The sequence below is a fragment of the Octopus sinensis genome, linkage group LG23 (genome assembly GCF_006345805.1).
Source record: "Octopus sinensis linkage group LG23, ASM634580v1, whole genome shotgun sequence".
NCBI lineage: Eukaryota > Metazoa > Mollusca > Cephalopoda > Octopoda > Octopodidae > Octopus > Octopus sinensis.
Genome location: NC_043019.1, coordinates 16,370,362 through 16,397,798, shown reverse-complemented (window position 1 = coordinate 16,397,798; position 27,437 = coordinate 16,370,362). Strand labels below are relative to the sequence as shown.

The window sequence follows — 27,437 nt, the reverse complement described above, 5'->3', positions numbered from 1 at the left end:
ATATTCTGTGCTTAACTTTCCTTGCTCTTTGATTTAGAGGTCAAACATCTGACCTGACTGAGATTTATCTAGAAATGATTATCTCCCTTAAAATAACTGGCCACCAGGGCACGCCACGTGTTTGGTTTAGAATATGAAAATAGTGAGAGCAGCTAATGAATTTCTTTCCAAATTTTGTTGCTTTAACGTCCACATTTTCATGCTGGTATGGGTCAGATGGAATTCCTTGCAGCAGATTTTCTATGCCTGGATGCCTTTCCTGTCATCAACCCTCACATGTTTTCAAGCAAGGTAATGTCCCCCACACCCAATGGCCAGACATGGAAGACTGGAAATGAAGGACACTGCTTGTATGACTGTAGCATTTGTTTTACAACTATCATGGGATGTCAAGTCAGATACACACATGCACACATACACACAGACACAGACACGCACGCAAGCACACACACACATGTGCATGCAATCTCACACAAACACACACACGCACGTGCATGCAATCTCACACACACATACACACAAGCACACACACGCATGCACGCACACACTCAGATGCAAGCACATACGCATGCACACACACACACACACATGATGTGCTTCTTTCAGTTTCCACCTACCTAATCCAGTGAATACATTGGTTAGCCAGGTACCATAGTAAAAGTAACATTGTCCACGGTGCCATACAATGGAACTGAACCTGAAATCACACAGCTGGGGAATTAATTTCTGACCCTGACACAGCTATGCCTACCCCTATACGCTGCAGTCATTTCAATCTTCCCCCAGAGTATTACAGATTTTAGGGTTCAGATATGAAAACAAAACCAGAAAAGAACAGCAGTTGTTCTTACCGAAAACAACCCAATAACGGTAAATACTTCCAAGTTCTTTCTTCTCCTTAGACCTGAGGTCAGCAAGTGCTTTCTTAAAAGTTAAATAATCTTTTTGACTGCGATCATGTTGCGTGATCATGCGCAGGTGTTCATCTGTTAATTGGTTCAGGTGGGTGAGATTCTCGACAGACAGGGCTTTCAAACTGTAAAAGAGGGGAGAGATATTAATAATAATAATGCTAACGAGGTTACTGACGATGACGACAATGATGGCAGTGGTTTCAAACACGATTCTTTTACTCTTTTACTTGTTTCAGTCATTTGACTGTGGCCATGCTGGAGCACCGCCTTTACTTGAGCAAATCGACCCCAGGACTTATTCTTTGTAAGCATAGTACTTATTCTATCGGTCTCTTTTGCCGAACCGCTAAGTTACAGGGACGTAAACACACCAGCATCGGTTGTCAAGCAATGTTGGGGGGACAAACACAAACACATACTTATATACGACAGGCTTCTTTCAGTTTCCGTCTACCAAATCCACTCACAAAGCTTTGGTCGGCCCAAGGTTATAGTAGAAGACACTTGCCCAAGTTGCCATGCAGTGGGACTGAACCCGGAACCACGTGGTTCGTAAGCAAGCTACTTACCACACAGCCACTCCTGCACCTATAGGAGTACAGATTTTGGAAGAAAGACAAGCTAACATTGAGCAAGTCATCTGTTAGGCTGGTTAAAGGGGTTCAGCAGTGCATTTAGCAGAACACTGAGAAAATGAAGTTTTGTTGTTAAAGAAACAATTTGAAATACACCAGTATATCTACATGATGATGATGATGATGATGATGATGATGATGATGATGATAATTTCTAATATAGACACAAAGCCAGGAATCTGGAAGAAGGAGAACAATTGATTATATTGATCTCGGTATTTGACTGGTAATTTATTTAATGAACCGCAGAAAAATGAAAGGTAAAGATGACGTCAGCAGGATTTGAACTCGGACTGTAAAGATCTGGAACAAACAGTGGAAAGCTTTTTTTTGTCTGACACAAACAATCCTGTCAATCGACTGCCGTAATAGTAGGAGTGGTGGTGGTGGTGGTGGTGGTGGTAGGTTCTAACACAAAGGGGGGGGGCAAGTAATGAAGAGAGTGAGAGGAAATACAGCAAGAGGGGGAAGGAAAGAGAGGTAGATGAGAAAATAAAGGAGAAGAAGGGAGAGGGAGGGGGAGAGAAGAATGGAAGCCAATATTTCACAGGTACTTTATTTGCTGAGTTCAGAAGAGTAAAAGACAAAACTGATTTCAACAGGACTTGATCTGGGGGCAGAGGGCCCCAAGCAAATACTGCAGAGAGCAGAAGGTCCAAACAAATTTGGCAAAGCATTTTAGGCACTGTGTTAACGACTCTACTAATTTGTTCAACTTACTGTGTTAGGAAAGTGCAATCAACTCACCTGGAAAAGTAGTTAAGGAGTCCCCGAGTGTGTAACCACTCCTGCAGTTGTTTCTCACCTTGCAGCAGGTTAATGGCCCTTCGGATCTTCCCCAGTTCCAGTGTGGAGAGCACTTGGAAACTTTTATGCTTCTTTTCATCGAAGGTAGCAAACTGGTCAAGTGAAGAGACGCCTGGGGGTTGCAAAAATAACGAAGAATAATCAATTATAAATTACATGTAATTATTATAAATAACCAAAATAACTGGTTGTAATTGTGAACAGATTGACATATAAGCACAAAGTCTTATGAGTGGATTTGATAAACGGAAACAGAAAGAAGCCTGTCATTCATACATACATATATATATAAATATGGATGTGTGTGGGTGCTGCAGCTTTTCTACCATGTGACAGCTGTAAAGATATATATTTTATTTGTAAATCTCACAACGAGAGATATTCAGCAACAGTACTTTGGAGTAAAGATTGTTTGCCAACATAACATGGCAGTCCTGGTTTAGGACGAATGTTGCTGTAATTTAGCCCCAGGAGACCAGGACTGCCAGGTTATGTTGGCAAATGATCTTTACTCCAATAAATATTTTAGTTTCCTGGTTGTCTTTGGATTCCCCACAACCTTCTGATTTTGTTGTTGTTTAGTTGCAGGTCAGCTCTGATTGAACAACTTATAGTCAGAGACATCTCAGCCATGACCATCCTGATTTCTCACCTCACATTGCACCCAAGACAACACAATGTAAATTCTCCTTTTTTTTTTTTTATAATGGTAAGGTGTGATTTTAGAGAGATTTGGCTGCTATTTCCAACAGGTCTATCACAGAAGCTCCCCCAGCATTGGTTTGGCCAGAGGTGATGGTGGCTCATGAAGTTAGATTAAAAAGAAAACTGGGTCCAACAGTAGTGAAGGACCATAGAACCGAGGGAAAGAAGGGGTTTGCAAAGTGACAATCTTTGGAGTAGGGGGTAGCATGTAATGGAGTGAATCCTTGGTGTGTGTGTGTGTGTAGAAGTGAAGAGAAAGAAGCAATAAGAGAGAAGAAACTGCTAAGAATGAGAGAGCATCAGATTTAGAAAAGGAGAGAGAGAGAGAGAGAGAGAGAGAGAGAGAGAGAGAGAGAATTCCGGAAATCTCATATTAGAATGTAATAATTCACGACAGCAGCAACAAAGTACAAAGGACACCAAAACTCTGTGTGTGTGTGTGTGAGAGAGAGAGAGTGGTATGTGTATGTCAGTGTGTGTGTGTGAGAGAGAGAGAGAGAGTTGTATGTGTATGTGTGTGAGAGTGGTATGTGTGTGTATTGGCAGTGTGTCTGTCTGTCAGTGTGTATTAGTGTGTGTGTGCATGTGTGAGCGGTGTGCATGTGTGTGTGTATTGGCAGTGTGTCTGTCTGTCAGTGTGTATTAGTGTGTGTGTGCATGTGTGAGCGGTGTGCATGTGTGTGTGTATTGGCAGTGTTGCATCACAGCAAACTCAGAGACGTTTGTTGTATCCTTCACCTGATTGTGCCAATGTCTGATTCACCATTTACCGATTCCTTTACTGATTATTGATACTCTCTGGGTTGTAATCAATTTTGAACCTGGGCCAGCTTTACTATTTCACACCAATGACATGTGGCACAATGACATGTGGCACAATGACAATACATAGAGTTGATGAAGTGCAGTGCTTCTTAACCATTTTTTTACCTATGGATTCTCCTTAATTCTTATTTTATTTGGGTGGACCCTCAAAACCATTCAATATTAAAAAAAAACCCTTCACATTTTATATTATTAGGGATTGTATAAAAAAATTGTGAAAATATTCTGTCTATTGCAGAATTATAAGCGATTTTTTGCAGATGAATTTTAACAATAGAACCTTCTATGGACCTCTAAGGGTCATGCGGACCCCGGGAGAACCACTGATGTGGTGTAATGCATGTTATTACAGCAGACTAGGGGTTCTGAGTTCAGTCCTACAGTGTGGCACCTTGGGCAAATGTCTTCTATGTTAGTACCTGGTTGACCAAAGTCCCGTGAATGGATGTGGAAGAAGGAAACTAAAAGAAGCCCATCATGTGTGTGTGGGTGTCCGCTCTTGTCTTGACATTGTGTGATAATTTGTAAATAAGCCTCACTAGCACACAAGCATTTTCTTTCATTTCTAATTTTCCATGGAAACCTAAACCCACCATGAAAAAGTCTTCCCTTCATCGGAAACAAGAAAAGGTTGGCAACATGAAGGGTGTCCAACCATAGAGAATCTACCTCAAAGAATTTCATCTGACCCATAAAAGCATTGAAAAGTGGAAATTAAAATGAGGATGATGAAATATCATCATCATCATCATCATTATAATATCTGTTTTCCATGCTGGCATGGGTTGGATGGTTTGATCAGATCTGGCAAACCAGAGAGCCACAGTCTGTCTTGGCATGGTTTCTACAGTTGGATTCCCTCCCTAATGCTAATCCCCTTTACAGAGTGGCACCAGCACAGGTGCTTTTTATAAAACCAGATGCACGCACGCGCACACACACACACGCGCGTGCATGCACATACAAACACACACACAGAGTCCTCTCTAAATACACACATATGTATCATCCTCACCATCATTCACTGTCCCATGCTGAAATGCAGTGGGGATCAGATCTCACTCACATGCTCCATTTGTCATCCTTCCTAACAGAGTCCTGGTTCCATGTTACCATGGCACCAACACTGGAGAGGTTGTCTTGTCCTTGACAACACCGAAGAGTCCTCTCTACTCCACATTCTCCCCAGTTTGTTCATTTGTACTTGAAGGTAGTCACAGTAGAGAGAGTGATGAAAGAATGAGAGGGTGATCGAACAGGGAGTAAAGAGAGAGAGAGAGAGACTGATTGTTGTATGAGGGTTGTTGGTAAGGAGGTTCACTAGAAACAGCATAAGTGATATGAGAGGGGAAGAGTGAGAGGAAGGAGCACTGGAAGAGAGAAAGAGAGCAATGACTGTCAATAAGTGATGTATGTGTGTATGGAACATCATCATCATCATCATTTTAATGTCCACTTTTCCATGCTGGCATGAGTCAGACAGAGTCTATTGAGGGCAGATTTTCTCCAGCCTGATGCCCTTCCTGTCATAAACCCTCACCTGTTTCCAGTCAAAGTAATATTGCTCCCTGGCCAGAGATGTTCTTGCAGAATATTGGAAATGAAGGACATTGCCAATATGACAGTGACAATCAGTTACAACTCTTCTATGATGTCAAGACAAGGATGCACACAAGGCTTTGGCTGATCAGGGGCTTTAGTAGAAAAACTTGTCCAAGGTACCAATTATGTGGTTGGGAAGCAAACTTCTTAACACAATTTATACACACATTCAGAGGTGTGTGTAAGATCGGTAAATGAGAGTAATCTGGCAACAGGCAGCCTGGACAGAGACTGCTCAGCAAAATAACTGGACAGACATAACTAATCCAGCAAACTGTAAAATATTTCTTTTTTTAAATAAAAAAAATTTTTTAAAAGGTAAAGACAAAAGTGTATGAAACCTTGAGTTTGAATTTGGGAATAGCAAATTAGTGATGAAAAAGAAATTTGGAAACTTGGATACCACTACAGATAGATGTTGAACAAGCCAAAACCTTACCAACATTTGTGGCCAAGCAGCAAAGAAGTTTGGTTTAAAGAGCGAAATAATCTCTCGATACCACCATGGAAATTAATGAAGTAGTGGCAACTTAAAGAACCAGTCACTGACTGTTGACATGAGAAGACAAAGGAGGCTGAAAAAATATTATACAAAGGAACACCATTATCATCTGTTACTGTCATAATAGGAATGGTAACGAATCAAGGCAGGCCATATAAATTCCAACATGTTCAACACCTACCAGGTGTTGACATTTCTTCAAGGAGTGAAAAGAACAAATTCGATCTGTAAAGTTTTCTCTTTTTTATGAGAAACAGCTCAAGTACATATGGCACACACACACACACAGATGTGTGTGTATGCTGGCATGGAACATATATATAATATACATACACACACACACAAACTCACATACAGAGATGTGTGTGTATGCTGGCATGGAACATATATATATAATACACACACATATATATGTACATACATATAACAAATTCGATTTTAATATAAATTGTTTTTTATGAGAAACAGCTTGAAAGATTGTATACATATATTGCTTTCTCTCTATACAAATATGGGGGTCACACACACACACAGAGGCAATTACATATATATAGCAAATTTGATTTTTATATAATTCTAACATTTTTGAAAAGCAACAGCCTGAACGAGAGTACATGCATGCTAAACATATACTCTTTCAGTTATAAGCTTTTCATTTTTGAAACCCCACAAATCGCCACTGACACCTTAAGTACCATTTGCATCATCAGTGCCAAGACGCACACTCTTTGATTAGAAGCTTCTGACATCCAGCTATGAAAAAAAAAAAACTTCTTGGAGCCATTTCAGACAATGAGATAGAAAACTTGAAAAGTTGTATCCAAGCAATCTTCAGGATTTCTCCATTCAACTTTCATCCCTACCAATTCTTTATGTATAAAACATAACAAGAGTTTCAGATGTATAGACAGGCACGCCACATCTGGCATCTCACACCTACCTTGCAATGTCATTCTTAAAACAGACAACCACATCATTGATGTCTCAAAGCTACAAGACAAAGTGAGATTAAAACCAAGAGACTAAATAAACATTAGACTTGACAGAGGAATCCGAATGCTAAAAGGGTTTGCGTCCGCTTTTCATGCTGGCATGGGTTGGACAGTTTGATGGGATCCAGTGAACCCACAGAGCTGCATCATATTCCATGTCAGTTTCAGCATGGTTTCTATGGTTGGATGCCCTTCCTAATGCCCACCACTTTACAAAGTGTCTACTGAGTGCCTTTTTCATGCCACTGGCACTAGTGGGGCTGCCAGGTAACTTTGCAGGACAAAGAATAAGAAAGAGGAAACCCCCTGTTAAGTGTTTGAGTTGGTGGTAGGGACAAGCAGAAGATACATGGCTACCCTGCATTTATAGAAGGGTGGATGGGAGTATATGGGACGAAGAAAGCCCTTGAGATTCATCCATGTGACTTTTGTATATGATAGGTGCCGGTGTGCCAGCAGTGTGGTTTAAGAAGACAGCTTTGCAGCTGACTGGGTTTGTAGGGGTTCAATCTCACAGCATGCACCTTGAGCAAGTATCTTTTACTGTGGTCCTGGGCCAATCAATGCCTTCAGAATGAATCTGGCAGACAGAAATTTTTGAGAGACTTATTATTTGCATGTGTGTGTGTGTGTGTTTGTTCCCCTATAGCTTGATAACCAGTGTTGGTTTATTTATGTCCCTTTAATGTAGCAGGTTGATAAAAAGATCTAATAGATTAAGAACTAGACTTTAAAAAATAAATACTGGGGTAACCATTACAAGGCGGTGCTCCAGTATGCCCCCCCCCCCCAGTCCAGTGACTGAAACAAGTGAAAGAGTAAAAGAATGCTTGTTCACAGGAAAATGGTCGAATAATTAATGCACTTATTGCCTTCCATAGCATTGTAAAAATTTTCTTTTCTTTTTTTTTTTTGTTCCTTAAATACATTTTTCTACATCTTTCCTTCTTGTGGGTCAGCCACAATCAAATAATCGTTTGTTTATTCCTGAATAATAAAGCTTATTTAGCAAATAAAGAGAGGCCGCAATTACAAACCGCAAATCAACCGAAATAACACACAAATATTTAAAATAAAAAAGTAAAATATTTTTTTTATTTGTCTTGCTTCCTTTTCAAACATTTTTTTATTGTTGTTGTTGTTGTTGGTCGATGGTATTTACTTGAGAAAAGCCAGAGTTGAACACAAACCACAACAAAAGACAACAAACACAACGGGAGAAGTGTTACGGCCTGAAATGAGTTGTTATTATCCTCGTTATTATACAATAAAAAAGCAATAAAAAACATAACGAATCAATGAAAGACATGGGAGTAACATGGAAATGGACAGGAACAAAAATATGAATACACCCATGGCCACCCACCCATACACTAGAAATGTGGTGCTTAAAACATATCACAGGCAACATTTGTTTGAAAAATAATTGGCGAAAAGAATTGGATGGGGATGGGGGGAGGGGGGTTAAATAATAAAAAAAGGAGAAACATGCAACAGCTCTTACTGTCTGTCTGTGTGTCAGTCTCTCTCACATACACACACACACACATATATATATAGGTGTAGCAGTGGCTGTGTGGTAAGTAGCTTGCTAACCAACCACATGGTTCCGGGTTCAGTCCCACTACGCGGCACCTTGGGCAAGTGTCTTCTGCTATAGCCCCGGGCCAACCAAAGCCTTGTGAGTGGATTTGGAAGATGGAAACTGAAAGAAGCCCATCGTATATATGTATATATATATATATATATGTGTGTGTGAGTTTGTGTGTCTGTGTTTGTCCCCCCAAAATTGCTTGACAACCGATGCTGGTGTGTTTACGTCCCCGTCACTTAGCGGTTCGGCAATAGAGACTGATAGAATGAGTACTAGGCTTACAAAGAATAAGTCCCGGGGTCGATTTGCTCAACTAAAGGCGGTGCCCCAGCATGGCCGCAGTCAAATGACTGAAACAAGTAAAAGAGTATATGGAAAGAGAGATATCTCTCACTCTGTGTGCGCATGTGTGTGTGTGTGTGTGTGTATATATATATATGTCATCATCATCATCATCATTTAGCATCTGTTGTCCATGCTGTCATGGGTTGGACGGTTTGACCAGGGCTGGCAAGCTGGAAGGCTGCACCAGACTCCACTCTGATTTGGCATGGTTTCTACGTGTGTGTGTGTGTGTGTATGCATATATCAGGTCATCCCATAATTTCTGTCCGAATTTTGAATAAAGAAAACAAGTGATCAAATGTTATATTTAATTGAAATTTAATCATCAATGTACTTTCCCTGATTATCTATGACTTTCTTCCATCAATTTACAACCTTTTTAATCCCATCAATGCAAAACTCTTTTGGTTTCAAAGCAAAGAACTCTGGAATGTCAGTTTCGACCTCTTCCTGGCTTGTGAAAGTTATGTCCCCCAAATGACTCTGTAAACTATGAAACAAATGGTAGTCTGAAGGAGCAAGGTCGGGAGAGGAGCGAGGAGGGTCTTGCTGAAGAGGTAAATACATGGCTTTCCCACCTGGAACGAAAGAGATGTGAGGTCCAGGTACAACGTGAATATGGGACAGGAAAGACACACGTCTATATCAATATATATTCCTTTACTCATTTTACCGGTTTCGGTCATGGGACAGTGGCCATGCTGGGGCACCTCCTTCAGTTTAACAGGCATTCATAGCCAAGAATGAGAGGCAAAGTTTCATACTCAGAACATAAGGAATTTATGCAAATAATACAAAATAATTTCTCCAATATGGGGGTTTCTGCCTGGTGGCTTGAATTGCTCGAAAGAGCAGCCAAATTCTCCTCAAATCATACAATGTCATCTTACAAACTAAAAGAAGAAATAGAGGGTCAGATACAAATGAATGGGGTGGGCAGGGATTGCTGGACAGTTAAACACCAACACCAACATGTATTTTGTGAAACACTTAAACCCTTTTGATGCTAACCCACACAAGACTGTTCCTCTTCTACAAATTTCATGTTTTTAAAGAAATCAAAATTAAAATTTTCCACGGAAATTTCAAAGGAATTTATGTTCCAACCACTTTGTTTTGTATCTTTCACTTGTTTCAGTCCTTAGTCTGTGACCATGCTGGGGCACCACCTTCGAGGGTTTTAGTCAAATTGACTCAGGTACTTGCTCTTTTTTAAGCCTGGTACTTATTTTATTGGTCTTTTTTTGTTGACCTGTTAAGTTATAAGGACATAAACAAACCGACACTGATCGTCAAGCAATGGGGGGGGGGGGACAAACACAGACACACAAATACATACATATATATATATGTGAGGGCTTCTTTCAGTTTCCATCTACCAAATCCACTCAAAAGGCTTTGGTTGGCCCAAGGCTACAATAGAAGACACTTGTCCAAGTTGCCAGGCAGTGGGACTGAACCTGGAATCATATGGTTGGGAAGCAAGCTTCTTACCACACAGCCACGTCTATGTCTAGCTTAATAATAATAATAATAATAGAACCTAGCAACGGCTGCAGAAAGGAGACTTAAAAGGGCCCATTGAGGCATCACTCAAGAACAAGCTCTCAGAACAAACTACTCCAAATATCACATTGATAAAAGCACTGACCCGCTACAGTGTAGGATTTGCTCTGGGAAGGGAGAAAGTATAAGCCATATTGTTAGTGAGTGCTGTAAGCTCGCACAACACAAATACAAAAGGAGATACGACAATGTGGCCAGATATGTCCACTGGCTGTTGTGTGGTAAAGCAAACCTCGAGTGAGCCGAACAATGGTGTGAACACAAGCCAGAGAGAGTCATGGAAAATAAACATTACAAAATACCCTGGGATTTTAACATGCAGTGCGGCCAAGTCATTGAGGCGAGACGGCCAGATATCATGATCATCCATATAGATGAAGAAGAAGCATAGATAATAGATGTTGCAATACCAGGCGACTGGAGGGTGAAATGTAGGGAAACAAAAAAGATTGAGAAATACCAGCCACTGCAGGATGAGATAGAAAAGTTATGGGGCATGAGGAAAGTAATGGTGATACCAGTTGTAATTGGAGCATTAGGAGCAGTTTCCAAAGGCTTTGAAGAGCATATTGGAGCTGCTGTCAGGCTGAAAGTGATCCAGAAGAAAGCATTGTTGGGTACGGCTGGCATTCTAAGGAGAGTATTGTCTCTTTGAGTCACAGGAGAATGCACTACTTGAAACCTTTTGTGATTTGTTATTGCCTGCTTTCAAGTAAAGAATAACTGGTAATTAAGGTTTATCCGAGAGTCTTTCAGAATGATATAATAATAATAATAATCCTTTCTACTAAAGACACAAGGCCTGAAATTTTGTGAGGAGGCACCTAGTCGATTACATTGACCCTAGTATTTCATGGGTACTTATTTTATCGACTACGAAAGGGGTGAAAGGCAAAGTTAACTTTGGTGGAATTTGAACTCAGAGTGTGAAGACAGACAAAATACTGCTAAGTATTTCGCCCAGTGTACTAAAGATTCTACCAGCTCACTGCCTTCTTAATAATAACAACAACAACAACAATAATCCCTTTCATTATTTTACCATCCACTTTTCCATACATGTAAGGATCAGACAGAATTTACTGAGGCAGATTTTCTATGGTTGGGTGCTCTTCCTGTCACCAACCCCCACCTGTTTCCAGGAATGGTAATATTTCCCAATGGTCAGAGACATTTTTCATGGAATATTATAAGTGAATGGTATTTCTTGTATGAACAACGACACTCACTTACAATTACCATGTGATGCCAAAACAAGGAAACACACACACAAACACACAGACACATGATGGCACACCACTGTAGTTCAAAAGAAATATGAAAACGGTTAAATAATTCTGCCATTCAATGAATGGGGTAGTATACAAATAAATGCACACACACACACACACACACACACATCATTCTTTAGCGTCCACTTTCCATGCTGGCAAGGGCTAAAAGGGGTTTGACTGGAACTGGTAAACCAGAAAGCTGCACCAGGTTTCAGTCTGATTTGGAATGGTTTCTTATTTCTTTATTGCCCACAAGGAGCTAAACATAGAGGGGACAAACAAGGAGTGAAAAAAAGGATTAAGTTGATTACATCGACCCCTGTGCATAACTGGTACTTAATTTATCAACCTCGAAAGGATGAAAGGCAAAGTCAACCTTGGCAGAATTTGAACATACGGCAGACGAAATACCGCTAAGCATTTCGCCTGGTGTGCTAAAGCCTCTGCTAGCTCGCTGCCTAATTTGGAATGGTTTCTATGGCTGGATGCCCTTCCTAAAACCAACTGTTCCAGGAATGTAATGGATACTTTCAAGCGTCACCAGAATGGGTGCTTTTATGTGCCACCAGTATGGGTGCCAGTTATGTGACACTGGCATCAGCCATGACTATGGTTTCATTTGGCTTGATGGATCTTCTCCTCAAGCCCATTGTTTTGGCAAAAGGTCTGGGTCACTGTGAGGCCCATCCTGTGCCAGGGCTGCACAAAAGCACCCAGTCCACACACTGTAAAATGGTTGGTGTTAGGAAGGGCATCCAGCTGTAGTAACAACCTTGCCAAAACAAACAAACCGAGCCTGGGATTTTGTTGCCATGTGGGTTCTGGGGGTTGATACCACTGTTTGGTATATTCTACATTTTTTTTCTAAAAGGAATCAGTAAAATTAAAATAAGTATTGGCATCGACAGGAACAAAGAAAATCCTTTGGAAGGATTGCCCCAGCATGGTCACAGGTCAATGAATGAGACAAGTAGAAGAGTAAAAGAATAGATAAATAGATGAATGTGTGTGTGTGCATATGTGCATGCATGCATGTGTGTGTGTGTGTGTGCGCACTCTAAATATGGCAAAAGGAAATTAGCGTAAAACAATCTGAAGGAAACACTCAGACAGAGTCCCCGCTTGGTGCCTTGGAAACGAATATGGTTTCAGAAAGAAACAAAAAATATAATTTATTTATATTCCTCATCCTTATGAGACCTCATCTGCACTCAGCAGGTTTAACACCAAGGAGCTCCACCCGGGTCTTTTCTCTGCCACTTAAAAGGTTTAGTTGATCTTATCTCAGTTTGTTCTAGATATTTCTCTCCACCGTTTGCCGTTTCTCGCGCCTTCTTTGTGTTCTTGCCGTATGGCCAAAAACACTTCAGTTCCTTTTTTTATCCCATTTTTTTATAAGAGCAATAATCCTTTTTGCGTTTGCTCTTTAGTTGCACCAAGATAATCAAAATAACACCTCTCAAGGAATTGGACCAAAATATAAAGTCCAAAAAGGGCAGAAAAGATAAACAGAGAAGAGTTGTGACCAGACACGCAGATAACATTCCTGTGAAGACACAGCCAGGCTTCTTGGCTGATTGCTAGAAATCTGCGGATCAAAACACTGCTCCACCCTGTGGCTGCCATTTCTACAGCCAGAGCAAGGACCTCTGTGTTGTGCAGTGCTAACTGGTTTGTCTGGGCCATCTTCACCGAGGCACTCTTATTATTCCACTTTTCTTATCAACCTTATTTTGCTCCCACTCTGACCAGGACCCACAATAATGACTGTCAAGGACTTCCTCCTCAGAATGGATGCACTCTGAAAAATCTAAGCCACATTAATTCCACTAATCCCCTATCGTGAGCAAAAACTATGGGCACGGCCCACTTATCCAAATCATCATTTTACCCTCCACTTTTCCCTGCTTGCAGCAGTCGGATGGAGTTTATTGAGGCAGGGATTCGATGGCCAGGTGCTCTCCCTGTCACCAACCCTTACTTGTTTCCAAGCAACGTAATATTTCCCTTTGGCCTTGGATGTTCTTGCAGAAAACAGGGAAACGAATGACATTCATTTACAACAAATCAAGTGATATGAAGACAAAGAGAAACAGAGAGGGATAGGGGGAGAGAGAGAATCTTAGGGTGGTAGTTTGAGGCAGCTGGGAATGAGGCTGACCCCAGTAAAGTTATTATTATGATTGGTGACTCGGTGGGAGGCGAAGGTTGTTGAGGCCAGTGGTGGAGGGAAGAGTAGGCAAGAGTATAATAAATATGGCAACAGCTTACACTGTTGCACTGAAGACATTTGGAGATAATTGATCATTTAGATGGCTAATGGTTTGACATGTTATGAACATTAATAAATCATTAATGCATGATTATTTACCAATGAGAAGAATATCATATCTCTCAGCTAGCTCTGTGTCATCATCATCATCATTCAAGGTCAGTTTTCCATGCTGGCATGGGTTGGACAGTCTGATAGGAACTGGCAAGACCAGAGAGCTGGATTGGTCTCAATTTCTGAGTTAATTCATTTAGAATTTTCTCGTCATCAGCGATAAATACGATAAGAAAATAAATGAGATACTTACTTGTACCCATGGAAGAAGTAAACACTAAGTCATGAGTACACTTAAGTACCCCAAATATATCCAAAATAGAAATTCCACAGCATGCCTCGAGATACCTCTCACTCTCTCTCTCTCTATATATATATACACATATACATATATAAATACACACACACATACATGAGGGGTGGTGCTGAAAGGTTCCTGGCTTTGGGTAGAAGAAAATGTAGGAGGCTCAGTGAATTATGATTTTATTCAACATATTTCTGTCTCAGATTTACACACTTATTGCAGCAGTCCTTGTAAGAGAACTTGGAAGGGTGGGCCTCCAACCAGGCCTTTCATGATACCCTTAGAGCCAGGAATTTTTCAGCCCCCACCCTCTCATATGTATGTACATATATATTTGTGTGATAATATATACATACGTCTGTCTGTCTCTCTCTTTCTCTCTCTCTCTCTCATATATATATATATATATATATATAGAGAGAGAGAGAGAGAGAGAGAAGATAAGTAGTAATGAAGTAGTAAGTTATTAAATGTCAACACAAAATGTTGATACTATTCAAATATGGTAAGAGAGGACAAATGACCAAAGGTGAGAAACAGGTGACATAATTCTATATTCCTTCCTCTCTCTTTCTTTTCTCCTCTTTTCTTCCATTCTTTTACCTTGTACTTTGACCATTGATCACTGGATTAAACTGAACCAGTGAACACACCCAGAATGCATAACACCTGAAATAGCTGTAATTCTATAATGTACAAATAAATGTATAAAGCCTATTATTCATGCTTTATATATATTTATACCTACTTTGTCCAATGTCCATGTGTTTGGTGCAGTAAGTTAAATCTGCCATGGTTGAGTGAACGCATCAAGTGACAAGCCCAAATAATCAAAGCTACCTGAATTTTATTTGTCAAATGTGGTGGAGGAAGATCACTTGATTAGCCTTAGGAATTCTTGTGCATTATTATCAGGTGACTACATGTTGGCACTAAACATCACACGCTTGAGTGATCATGTCTAATGACGATCCCAAACAGATATTAATTTGAGCCATGTCCTCTCTTTGAAAACAAGGGAATTTTTGAATTCCAAGAGAGTCGCTGCATGACTCCATGTCTTTCTATCTCAACTTTTGAAAATTAAAGAAATCTGTGAAACTGCTTCAGTCTTTAAACATTTAAAAATAAAAAATCTGAACAAATCCCAGTGCTTTTTCAACTTCTTTTTTCTATATATCTACCTGTGTAGAATAATATATATGTGTGTATATAATAGAAATATGTTAACATCTGGACAGTTGGGTGATACAAGAAAGGGACCAAAATCCGAAATTGTGATGCGGCTTTGTACACTGAGGACTTCCCTTTATCATTAAGTTCAGTGCTTATGTGGCTTTGAGTTAGTTTAACTCTTATCTTTAGCAAAAGCGGTGCTAGTCAGGACCCTTTATTAATTTTGGCCTTTAGGTTCTAATTGCTAATAAGCCCCCCTTTTTAATTTGTTTTACACACACACAGGTAAGTTTTTGTATTTCTGTTTTTCCTATGCACACACCACTCAACAGCTGGTTTGTTTACACGACATGAACCTAGCAGTTCAGCAAAAGAGACCAACTAGAATAAATACTAGTCTTAAAAACTGGAGTTGATGTGTTTGACTAAACCCTTCAAGGCAGTGCCCCAGCATGGCCATGACTGAAACAAATCAATAAAGATACGTGCTCATGAAATCTTAGCAGATACTGATTAATCTGTCCTATAATGGCCCCTGCTCCTCAGAGCTGGTCAGTCTCATCACTCCAATGCTTGCACACCTCTTCACCCACACCTCTTTGCACCTCTTGATGTGTCCAATCCCTTTGGTCCCACACTAGCCATCCTTTCTCTTCCAGCACATCATCCCACTGGAAACTTAACACCTGCAATAATTCAAATCTGTGGCTCTCAACCGTTTTTTTCTTTTACCTATGAACCATTTTGATTCCTATCTAACTCCGCCGGACCCCCATAGCCATTCAATGTTTAAAAAATTCTATATTTTCATATCATTAGGAATTGTATAAAAAAAATTGTTAAAATATTTTGAGTTTTGCAGAATTATAAGCAATTTATTGCAAATAAATTTTAACCACAAAATCTTATATGGACCCTGGTTGCAACCCTTTGGTTTAAATGGAACATTAATAGTACTAGACAGACCTGTCTTTGAGGTCCTGCAAAGGTCTTGGGCACTGCCCCTTTCTCCAAACTGAACAAATAAAAAATATATAAAAAAACGAAGGTAGATTTGGTTCTGTGAGAATTATATGGTGCTTTAGAAATGCCCAAAAGTTAAAGACAACGCATTAACTTCTGAATAGTGTCTGAAAAAATTACCCAACCCCCAACTGAACACTTCCAAGTCCTCACCCTGCCAACCACTATATCTATGTCCTATGCCCTAACTCTCACAACACAATCACAACCTAATCCCTTCAAAGCACCATTAAATTCTTACTCGAAAATGCAAATATGACCCACCTTCTAAACCCTTAATCTAAAACAATACCCAAAGTTAATTCTCACAACCAGACCACCAGCTGTAAAGGCTACCCTAAATACTATTAACAAGGCTTTCTTTGAAAAAAGAAAACAAAACCAAAAAAAGCTGTCCAATTTTAATCCTATCTGGCAAACTATTAATCTCTAGCAACACAATAGCTTGCGAGAGACGATTAATCCAAGCCCAAGCTCTCGTCCCTTCCCCGCCAAATCACCGTTCCCCATTCCAAACAACTTCTTGAACTTTAACCCCGAAAAGCTCGCGACATTGATCAAATTTCCTCCGTCACCAGGTGGAAGTCGTAACCCTAAAATGCCAAACCCCAAACGAACAGAACCCCGAAACACTCATCTGTACTTACCCGCTGATGACAATAAGTCCGTGTACTCGGCAAGTCTGTGTTTCTCCAACCAAACGGACAGGTCGCTGCCGTCATAAGGATGGTGATAATCATTATGATGGTTGTGATTGTGATGATAATGATTGCTATACTGTCCTTGCTGCTGACCATCGTCTCGTTGGTGACCGTCATAAGACTCTACCAACATCTGTTCCAACCATAACGATGTACACAGCACCATCAATAAAAACTGTCTCTTGTAGCCGTCTGCCATCTCTTTGCAGGCGCGCCGTCTTTGTTTCTACTCTTCAGTTTCTTAGGATCGTTCTTGGCTTTGCCTTCGTTTTACAGGCGCACTTTGTAGCTGTGTTGTTGTTGTTGGTCAGCACCAGATCAGTTCTGATTTAAAACACATTTTAGCCGTGATCATCCCTTTTTTTTTTATGGCCACATTATTTAGTATTTCCTTCCTTTTCGCTTGAAAGTATAAGTCGGTAAGAGTGTGATATACGGGGAATTCAACAGCTATTTCCAGCGAGTCTAGTGACCATATAGAGGTACCTCCGTTGGTTTCATAGTTTATTTAGTTCGTGTATGTATGTATAATATTAAATAGATTGTTGGAGTCGTTAATAATGGATGTATACATCAATATGCTGTTATCGGTGTGTGTGTGTTTGATACATTCAGTGTATTATTGTAGTTTTGTGTGTAAACAGACAGGTAGATACGTGTATGTATGTGCAAATGTTTATTCTTGTTAAGGTGTGAATGTATGTGCGCGTGTGTATATATATATATACACACACTATAGTGTGATGGTTTTGTTTTAATGAAATTGTGTGTTGTTGGTTATGTCAGACTGAGTCGTTTTTTTCTGCTAATGTTCCGAATTATGGCCAGTTGCTCTCATCAATCATGTAAACAGCTGTACTGGGAAGAACTGTATAGAATGTCCATGCCTGGCCAGACGAACTCTGCTGTAGCGTCATGTCTGAATCTCGGTGCCATAAAATGGTAAAGCAACCAGGAGACGTGGCGGCGGCGGCGGCGGGGAAAATGTAATCCCCGTTAGCAACATGTTCAGTTCGACTGAAGAAGCAACAGTTACTCTCAGAATCCCGTTGCTAAATTGTCTTATCGTCATTACACAAACACTGATATATAATATCACATATATTTTATATACCCACATACATATACAGCAATATATAGCATGTCTTGTCCTTTGTTATGACAGTAATATTGCGGTGAGCTGCCTCTCTGTCCCCAGGAGTAATGTTGGTCAGCACCAACCTAAAAGATTTATGGTCAAAGCCGATTCACCTCTCATCATTCCGTTTTATTTTCCTCAACCACAATTTAATCGAACACTACTTTATCCAATCTATATTTTTCTTCTTCTTCTTCCAAATGTGAAATTTGAGGATAATTTGGTTGCTACATCTAGCAGTGGGAGCGATTAGGCAGAGGTTGGCACGTTCCTTCCTTATAAGTTATTATTATTATTATTTTGTTGTCCTCGTTGCAGGTTGTTTCACTTTTCAGGAGATTAAATCCAAATATTTCTTGTTCCCTGTTGCTTGTTGGCTGCTGTTGTTTCGAAAACATTCGTTCTTGAAAATTTCCACTACTTGTGTCTGTCTGTTTGTCTGCATGCGCGTGTGTGTGTATGTGTGTGTGTGGTCCTATCTCTTCCTTCCTTTCCGTTTTGACAAATACTCTTTCTGTTGTTGTTAAAAGTGTCTTTGTTCTTTCTTACCACAAATTAAAATCCTTGCTACGAAAAGAAGGGTCGCAATTCTGTTTTTTTCTTTTGTCTCCTTAATTTTTCCCAATATCTTCTTCTTATTGTTATTAAACACCGTCGTTGTTCCCACAAATGTTATCCATGCCGATCTTAACTGCCAAACACAATGGTTGTTGCCACAAATAAAATCCTTGCCGTTCGTACCCAACCTTCTTGTTGCTATTGGTATTAGCAAATAAATATTCTTTCTCTTCTTCTTCTTACAACTGCTTCAGATGCTGATGTTGTCCATTTTACAGCTGCTGCTGTTGCAGTTGTTTATGTTCGTCTTGCTGCTGTTTCTGCGAACATCACCAATGGAGATAATTTCCTTCTTTACTTCTTCTTCCTCCTCGATTCTCTTTCGCCTTCCTCTTCTTATTTGTAATCACATTACTACTACTACTACTACTGCCACTACTACTTTCGCCATCAGCACCACCACCGTTGTTATTATTATTATTATTCTTTTGAGGAATCAGTGCAGCATATCTGTCACTGCAGCACATCGTCTTGCACCAATCACATTGTTGTCGTCCAGGGTCTCAAGGTATCCTTTCTCATACACCACCACCACCACCACCACCGCCGCCGCCGCCATCATAATTCCTTCTAAACGTGACATATAAACATGCTTTATCTCCGTCTTTTATATTTCATGTGTGTGTGTGTGTGTGTGTGTGGATTCGAGATGTGTATTATGGAGATGCATGCGATCGAAAGAAACAGATGATTCGTCACATGCGATCGTTCCGTCTACAGCAAAAAGATGAAACATGTATATGGACAAATAAAAAAAGGATTATATATATGTATATATACGTATGTGTATATGTGGGACGGTGTTTATAAATACGCGTGTGTGTAGCTATAGAAGTGTGTCAAAAGAAAGTCTCTTCAATAAAATATATTATATTTATACACAAAATATTTTTTAAAGTGAAACTAAGTGCACCAGGCGGCGGCAAAACGGGAGGATTATTGATTCAGTGTTCGGTCCCAAACACGGCAAAACCATCGACTTCTCGGCCCGGAACCGATCCCTCGTCGCAGGATGACTTAGTGACGTCATACGTCAGTGAGACGGTGCGTGTTTTGGGAAGTTTGCCGGTTACCGAACCCGGCTGACACCCCTCACAAATAATACCGGATCTCTCTCTCTCTCTCTCTCTCTCTCTTTCACGCATTCTTCATATGTATCTGTCTATATTTATTTTTTTCTCTGTCTCTATCTATATAGTTCTTTCTTTCACACACATTCTCTCACTCTCACAATATCTATCTGTGTGCGTGCTTCTCTCTCTACCTGTCCTCCGCACATCTACGGACCTGCTGGTCGTTGAATACATTACTCTAAGATGGTCGAATGGAACCAACGAGAGATTTTGTGTGCAATTGCTCGAACTGCTAGAAATAGCAGCCTAATCCACTACCCTTCCTTCTAGCATTGACTCTGCCGTCAAATGTCTTCTCAGTCAAGGATGACATGCGGGTTAGACAAGCTGGATAAATGGATTGAAAGATATATAAGTAAACAGACCAATAGATAGTAATATATAAACACATAATGAAGACATCGATAGCTTGTTCGACAGGTAGTTGGAAAGATAAGTAGAGTTATTGATTGGTCGATTGACTGAGAGGCGAGTACATAAGCTCCACAGCCCTGGTTCTAGAAGCTTCTTGTTCGCAATGTTCTTTGTAATGAACTTTGTGTTACTTTGGTATCCCAATGTTCTGTGGTTCGGAGCCCATATCTAGGATGTCTTGTGAGAATATTAAAACGTTCCAATACATGACTGTTTTATTATTATTATTATTATTATTATTATCATTATTATTTTATTTATTTATTTATTTTTAACGGCCCTGGAAGGACGAAAGGCAAAGCTGACCTCGGCCAGTTTGCTATTTACTACGAAAATGTTCAGAACTAAATATACTGTAAAATATAATGATTTCAAATTTTGGCAATTTCGGAGGAGGAGATAAGTCGACCACATTGACCTCAGTGTGTAACTGGTACTTATTTTATCGACCTCGAAAGGGTGAAAGGCAAAGTCAACCTCGGCGGAATTTTGAACTCAGAACGTAGACAGGCAAAATGTCGCGGCATGCTAACGTTTCTCATTTCTTTATTGCCCACAAAGGGCTAAACATAGAGGGGACAAACAAGGACAGATAAAGGGATTAAGTCGATCACATCGACTCCAGTGCATCATTGGTACTCTATTTACCGACCCCGAAAGGATGAAAGGCAAAGAAATACCGCAAAACATTTTGCCCGGCGTGCTAACGTTTCTGCCAGCTCGCCGCCTTCTCCTTGCTTTATGATGTCTATGCTTTTTATGTTGTAACATATCTTTGCTGTTCTCTTCACATCATGACTGCTTCTTCTCATCTTCAATTCTTCCATCATTAATACTGTTATTTAATACTTATTACATTGTCAAAGAAATATATTCCAAGCCTCGCACGGCGCTCCAAGTACAAAGCTATTCCCTGAATAGAAATTTGCAAACGTTTGTGTTGAGCACTTGACCTAATAATGAACCATTGGCAGTAATTCCATACCATCTCCATTTTCAATGGTTTGAACTTGATTAAACGTGACTGAAGCGTAATTGAAACGATAAAATGTTTTCCAAGGTTCATGTTACATTGCGCAAGAGATTATGTTCTTTAATCTCTCCCGTATAGTATCTTACTTCCTTTTTTTAATGCTTAAACACTGATGTTGTAGGAAGTACTTATACATCTACGTTAATTAATTTATTTTTGGAACATTCTGGTTTTAATTCCTGTGATAATTGGATGGACGATCCATGGAAGAAATGTCAAAAGAGGTCGATAATCTTGCTGAAATTTGTGGTGTAAGCCTCTGTGCAACGAGGGCACATTACTCAGGTCGTACAGCTTTGGCAAGTGTCTTAGGAAGGGATGATCGAAGCTCTGGAGAGCTTTATTTCCATTCTTAGACTGCCAGATAAAAATTCGATGATTGACTTTCAGATCGGGGAAATTATTTAAAATGGTTCAAGTTGAAAAGTTCTATCTTCAATATATTTTATCTCTCTCTATAAAATTATTTTTGTCTGTCTGTTCGCTATGCATTCTCAAACGGCTCGACCAAATCGAATCAAATTTTACAAGGTAGTGTCAACATGTAATTTTTTTTCCATTTGGATTAAAACAATATAACATTGGCACTGATTTGGTATTACGTGTCGAAAACGAAAGAATTACATCTGTATCATGCATGGACAACCTGCGGGCCGCATGCAGCCCTCGACGAATTTCTAGGTTACTAATTTCATACTGAGACAAATAAAATTTCATGTGAAGGCCAATAAAATTAAGAACTGCAAAAAATTCAGTGTAAAGTGTGCAATTAATATGTGTTTTATCATGCGCTTGGAAATGGTACGATGCAGCCTCCATTTGTAATGTGATGTAATAGTTTCACTTTTATTCTTTCACTTTTAATTCTTACTAGACTTACTCCTCAGCGTTGCCCGGTAAAGTATTCAAGGAATTGTTTGCCAGTTTGTAGAATGGGAATTCACGGTACTTATGCACGTATATATATATATTTAACCTAACTTCTGGACTTATTTAATTGGAACTATCCAAACAATAGTAATTCATTTACATGAATAGAAGCTTTTCTTAACAATTGTTATCTTCAAAATCACTTGTTACTTTTGTTTTAAAGTGAAAGAGAGGAGAAAGTGAAAGATGCACAAACGTGTATATGAAATGGACGTGTGTGTGTGAGGGAAAAAGGGAGTGCCGCTTACACATACATGAGAACACACACGTTCACTCACTCATACACACACATTCTCTCTCTCTCTCTCTCTCACACACACACACACACATGCACACGTACATGCAAAAAAGATGTACGCATATGTATTGATGTATGTACGTATACATGACAACACACCCCTTCACTCAATTTGTCTCCCTTTTTCTCTCTCTCTCTTTCTCTTTCTCTCTCTCTTTCTTTTTCACACACACACACGTCCATTTCATATACACGTACATAATTCTTTCACTTTAAAACAAAAGTAAATAAATCAATAAAAACTTTTATGGAAATTAATGAACTCCGGATGATGAAATCACATTCAGTTAAAAATATTTCCAAATGATTAAAATAATCTGTACGTCAAAAAGTCAACAGCTTTTTTTCTTAGAGAGTGCGAAGACAATGTGTGTGTGTATATGACACAGATATCGAACGTGTGTTTGTGTTGATTGACACGCCATGTGTATGTGTGTTGATGTCATAGAAGCCATGTTTTTTTTCATCAAGAAATAACAAAAATTGTGTTTAATCGTTTAAATAGAGGTTTAAACGTCACAAAAAATTGTACTGCAATTGTAAAAAAAAATTAAGATAAAATATACTATTTCTGAGAGATTTCAGTTACACACAAATATACCTATAGTCTTAGTATTATCAAGATGTGATAAGGCTATAATATTGTTTCACTTTCATTCTTTCACTTTTAATTCTAATAATAAATGAATAATTTACATCCTGATATGAACAACATTACGCATCGGCAACTTTCCGTCTTTACGGCCACCATAGCGGAAAGGTGTGTCAGTGTAAGTGTTGAGAAACATAACGAACGGCTGGAGGTGAGACTCTTGACAAAAAACAACGATGTAGCAGGTCCAAAGCAGCACGTCAGACGGAGTCTCAAGAGCGAAAGGAGATGAGACTTTCTCAAAATCAGCAAATGCATTCTGCATCATTAAAACAACGTTTTAATTAGACAGAGGTCCAATAGAATACGTAGCTCTTAGAAACAGAACACATACAAATTCGTTCTTTACAATTCCTGGAGCTGCTTTCATATTATGATCCATCCAATTTTTATAAAAATGATAATTTTGTCCAAATTGGTGTGCTAAACTGCAAAACTTTCAAATTTCGGATCTTTTCCTTTTGAAGGCCAGATTCCAACACAATTTCTAGTTAACTAAACACTTTAAAACTTCGTATACTGGTAGATTGTGTCAAAAGAAAACATTATTTTCACTTGGCTTTCTTGATAAATTTGTAATTTGTTTGTTTAACGTAGTTTAATTTTTCGAATTTTAACCAATCCTATGCTCTCTTTTGAGCTAAAATCATTTGCTGCGTCTAAAACTGAGACAACATCCTGTAACTAACCCTCCTCCTCCCCCTAACCCTAATTTCTTTTTCTTAATTGTTAAGTTAATTTAATTGTTACGCGTGTAAAAAAACCGAAAGCAATGGGAAATAATTTAAACAATTAACAAACAAAATAATTCTATAATTTTATACACACGCTTTCCGTATGCATTTAAACAATTAACAAACAAAATAATTCTATAATTTTATACACACGCTTTCCGTACGTATACGGAAAGCGTGTGTATAAAATTATAGAATTATTTTGTTTGTTAATTGTTTAAATTATTTTCCATTGCTTTAGTTTTTTTTACACGCGTAACAATTAAGAAAAAAAAATTTAGGGTTGGGGGAGTGGGAGGGTTAATTACAGGATGTTGTCTCAGTTTTAGACGCAGCAAATGATGGAGGTAATCGATTGGTTAAAATTGCCGAAATGCTCGGATTTTCAGACGAAATATCTTACAACATATAGAATTTTCTCAATAAAGCCAAGAAAAAATGATGTTTTATAGACACATTCTACCAGTATACGAAGTTTACAAGTGTTTAGTTAACTAGAAATTGTGTTGAAATCTGGCCTTCAAAAGGAAAAGATACCAAATTTCTAAATGAAACGAATGACATGTACTGCTCAGACGGTAAGGTAAGATTGCCAGCACTACCAGCCCCTCTTCGACTTCTTATGGACCTCCTTGGAAGGCACTTCCATCCAGTCAAAGGATTTTCTGAACAATATCAGACAATACAACTCTGTAGATGACATCGTTTGCTGCATCTAAGATAGATAAACATGTATTTACGATGACGTCAAAGTTCAAGGGCAAGTCTATCACCTCATTGGTTCCCTATTACCCACAAATGAACAGCCACAGTTCCTCCAAATTTACTTTATGAGTGATGTAGGACAACAAACCTGAAGGAGGTGTCAAAATTTCAGACAATGGGTCGTGTTAGACACAGCACCGAATGCTGCAAAAGAGAGTGTATCCACTGACAGCTTTTCAGTGTGTTCAAAAATCACATAACCCCTCCACCTCCCATTTTCCGTGACAGGTTAGGGCCTGAAATACTCCAAACAGACACATAGCATGTTGCTGTAATATAAAGATACAAACTATGCCCTTTTCATCCTGAGCAACGCCAGGTGTCTCTGTAAGTCTTTAATAAAACAATATTTGCGATCGCAGCGTCAGGCGTATGAAGCCGGAAACTAGAAAGTTTTTTATTTATATATATTCTTTGGTTTTGGTGTTTCTAGGACTCGAACTTCATTTTTCATAATAATATTTGTATGAATTATCGGATCTTTTCCTTTTGAACGGCAGTTTTCAACACAATTTCTAGTTAACTAAACACTTGTAAACTTCGTCTACTGGTAGAATGTGTTTTTTAAAACATCATTTTTTCTTGGCTCTATTGAGAAAATTCTATAGTTTGTAACATATTTCGACTTTAATTTCGAGCATTTCGGCAATTTTAACCAATCGCTGACCTCCATTGACGTAAACAACATTCTGTGCTGTATGAATATGTCCCTCGTTTAAGAAACAGATTGGGTTTATTTACATTTGCGAAGAAAAAAAGATACCCTTCCCCCACCCCTAACCCTACCCCTACCCCTACCCCTACCCCTAACACTAACCCTAACCATAACTCAAAACCTAACCCTAAAATAGATTGAAATGCAATAGATCGATACTAGGGTTATAATTATGGGTGACAATTTCATTTGACACCGCTAGAAAAAAATCCCATTTTCCGTAGCGGTGTCGTATGAAATTGTCACCCATAATTATAACCCTAGTATCGATCTATTGCATTTCAATCTGTTTTAGGGTTAGGGTTAGAGTTAGGGTTAGGGGTGAGGAAGGGTATCTTTTTTTCTTCGCAAATGTAAATAAACCCAATCTGTTTCTTAAACGAGGGACATATTCATACAGCACGGAATGCTTTCACCCCAAATGGAGGTCAGCGATTGGTTAAAATTGCCGAAATGCTCGAAACTAAAGTCGAAATATGTTACAAACTATAGAATTTTCTCAATAGAGCCAAGAAAAAATGATGTTTTAAAAAACACATTCTACCAGCATACGATGTTTACAAGTGTTTAGTTAACTAGAAATTGTGTTGAAAACTGCCGTTCAAAAGGAAAAGATCCGAATTATCTTTTCCCTCTTGGTTGTGTGTGTCGGGGCTTTGATGCATTGCTTTGTCCGATGGGTTGGGTGGGGGTCTATAATGCTTGTTCAGCTGCTCAGTCAACTGAACCAACAACAGCTCCTAAAATTAGTCTGTAAGTGGCCGAGTATTCCTCAAACATGTCTAGCCTTAATGTCATCAACAGGCAGAATCAGCGAGATAGTGTACGACGAAACAGTTTTTTTTCCCAATTTGATATAAGTGCAATGCATCTGATGAGCTTCCATAGAGTTTCCTTCCATCGGATTTTCCTCACGAGGCTTAGAACTACCGGAGACGATGGTAAAAGACACTCGCCCAGGATCACACACAGTGGGATCAAAACCGGGAGATCGTGGATATGATACAAACTTATTAACCATTTCCCCATCCTTAACAGGGTTTTTTATCTTCTTGTTTTAATTATACAAAAAAAAAAAAAAAAGACAAGATTTTTGCAGTTTCTGGATTTCTGATGTTCAAAATAAAGAAATCCAAGATCAAGTAACGACGTGAGAGGGACAATGTCTTCAAATATAGGCTTCTCATTTATACTCGGCTATAAGTCGCACTTTTACCCCATGGAATTTTCAGCTAAAGTTGGGGATGCGACTTATAAGCGTAATCTATAAAAAAATATCTCCAGATATAGGCGCAGGAGTGGCTGTGTAGTAAGTAACTTGCTAACCAACCACATGGTTCTGGATTCAGTCCCACTGCGTGGCACCTTGGGCAATTGTCTTCTACTATAAGCCTCGGGCCGACCAAAGCCTTGTGAAGATTTGGTAGACATGTAGTGGATGTGTGTGTATGTAAACAAATACATAAACCGTTTCATGATTAAAAGGAATTTATTTACAGGGTCATAAGTACACTACATACAAATGTAAGCAAATGCTACGAATTGCTTGTGTAGAGCACATATTAAAGATGAATATGTTTGTGTGTGTGTGTGTTTCATTCGAAACAGTAGTCGATAGACACTGAACATTTCTCTCTGTCGTCTCCAAAACGCGGGGCGAGATAGATCTGTCTGCTGCCGTCTCCGCTGCGATTGTCCGTTCTCTGTTTTCCCCGC

General features: G+C 39.2%; 1 protein-coding gene across 1 annotated transcript in view; it reads right to left on the bottom strand.

Annotated features, from left to right (window-relative positions):
- The window catches only part of LOC115223413 (apoptosis-resistant E3 ubiquitin protein ligase 1-like), a 66,570-nt gene extending 46,468 nt beyond the window's left edge, over nucleotides 1–20,102 (bottom strand). The window contains exons 1-3 of the mRNA XM_029793929.2: nucleotides 17,238–20,102; nucleotides 2,297–2,468; nucleotides 852–1,036 (exon numbers count right to left, since the gene is read on the bottom strand). Coding sequence (XP_029649789.1) covers nucleotides 852–1,036; nucleotides 2,297–2,468; nucleotides 17,238–17,490 — 610 coding nt within the window. The 5' untranslated portion in view covers nucleotides 17,491–20,102. The remainder of the gene's footprint in view (nucleotides 1–851; nucleotides 1,037–2,296; nucleotides 2,469–17,237) is intronic.
- Between the last annotated feature and the right edge of the window lie 7,335 nt (nucleotides 20,103–27,437).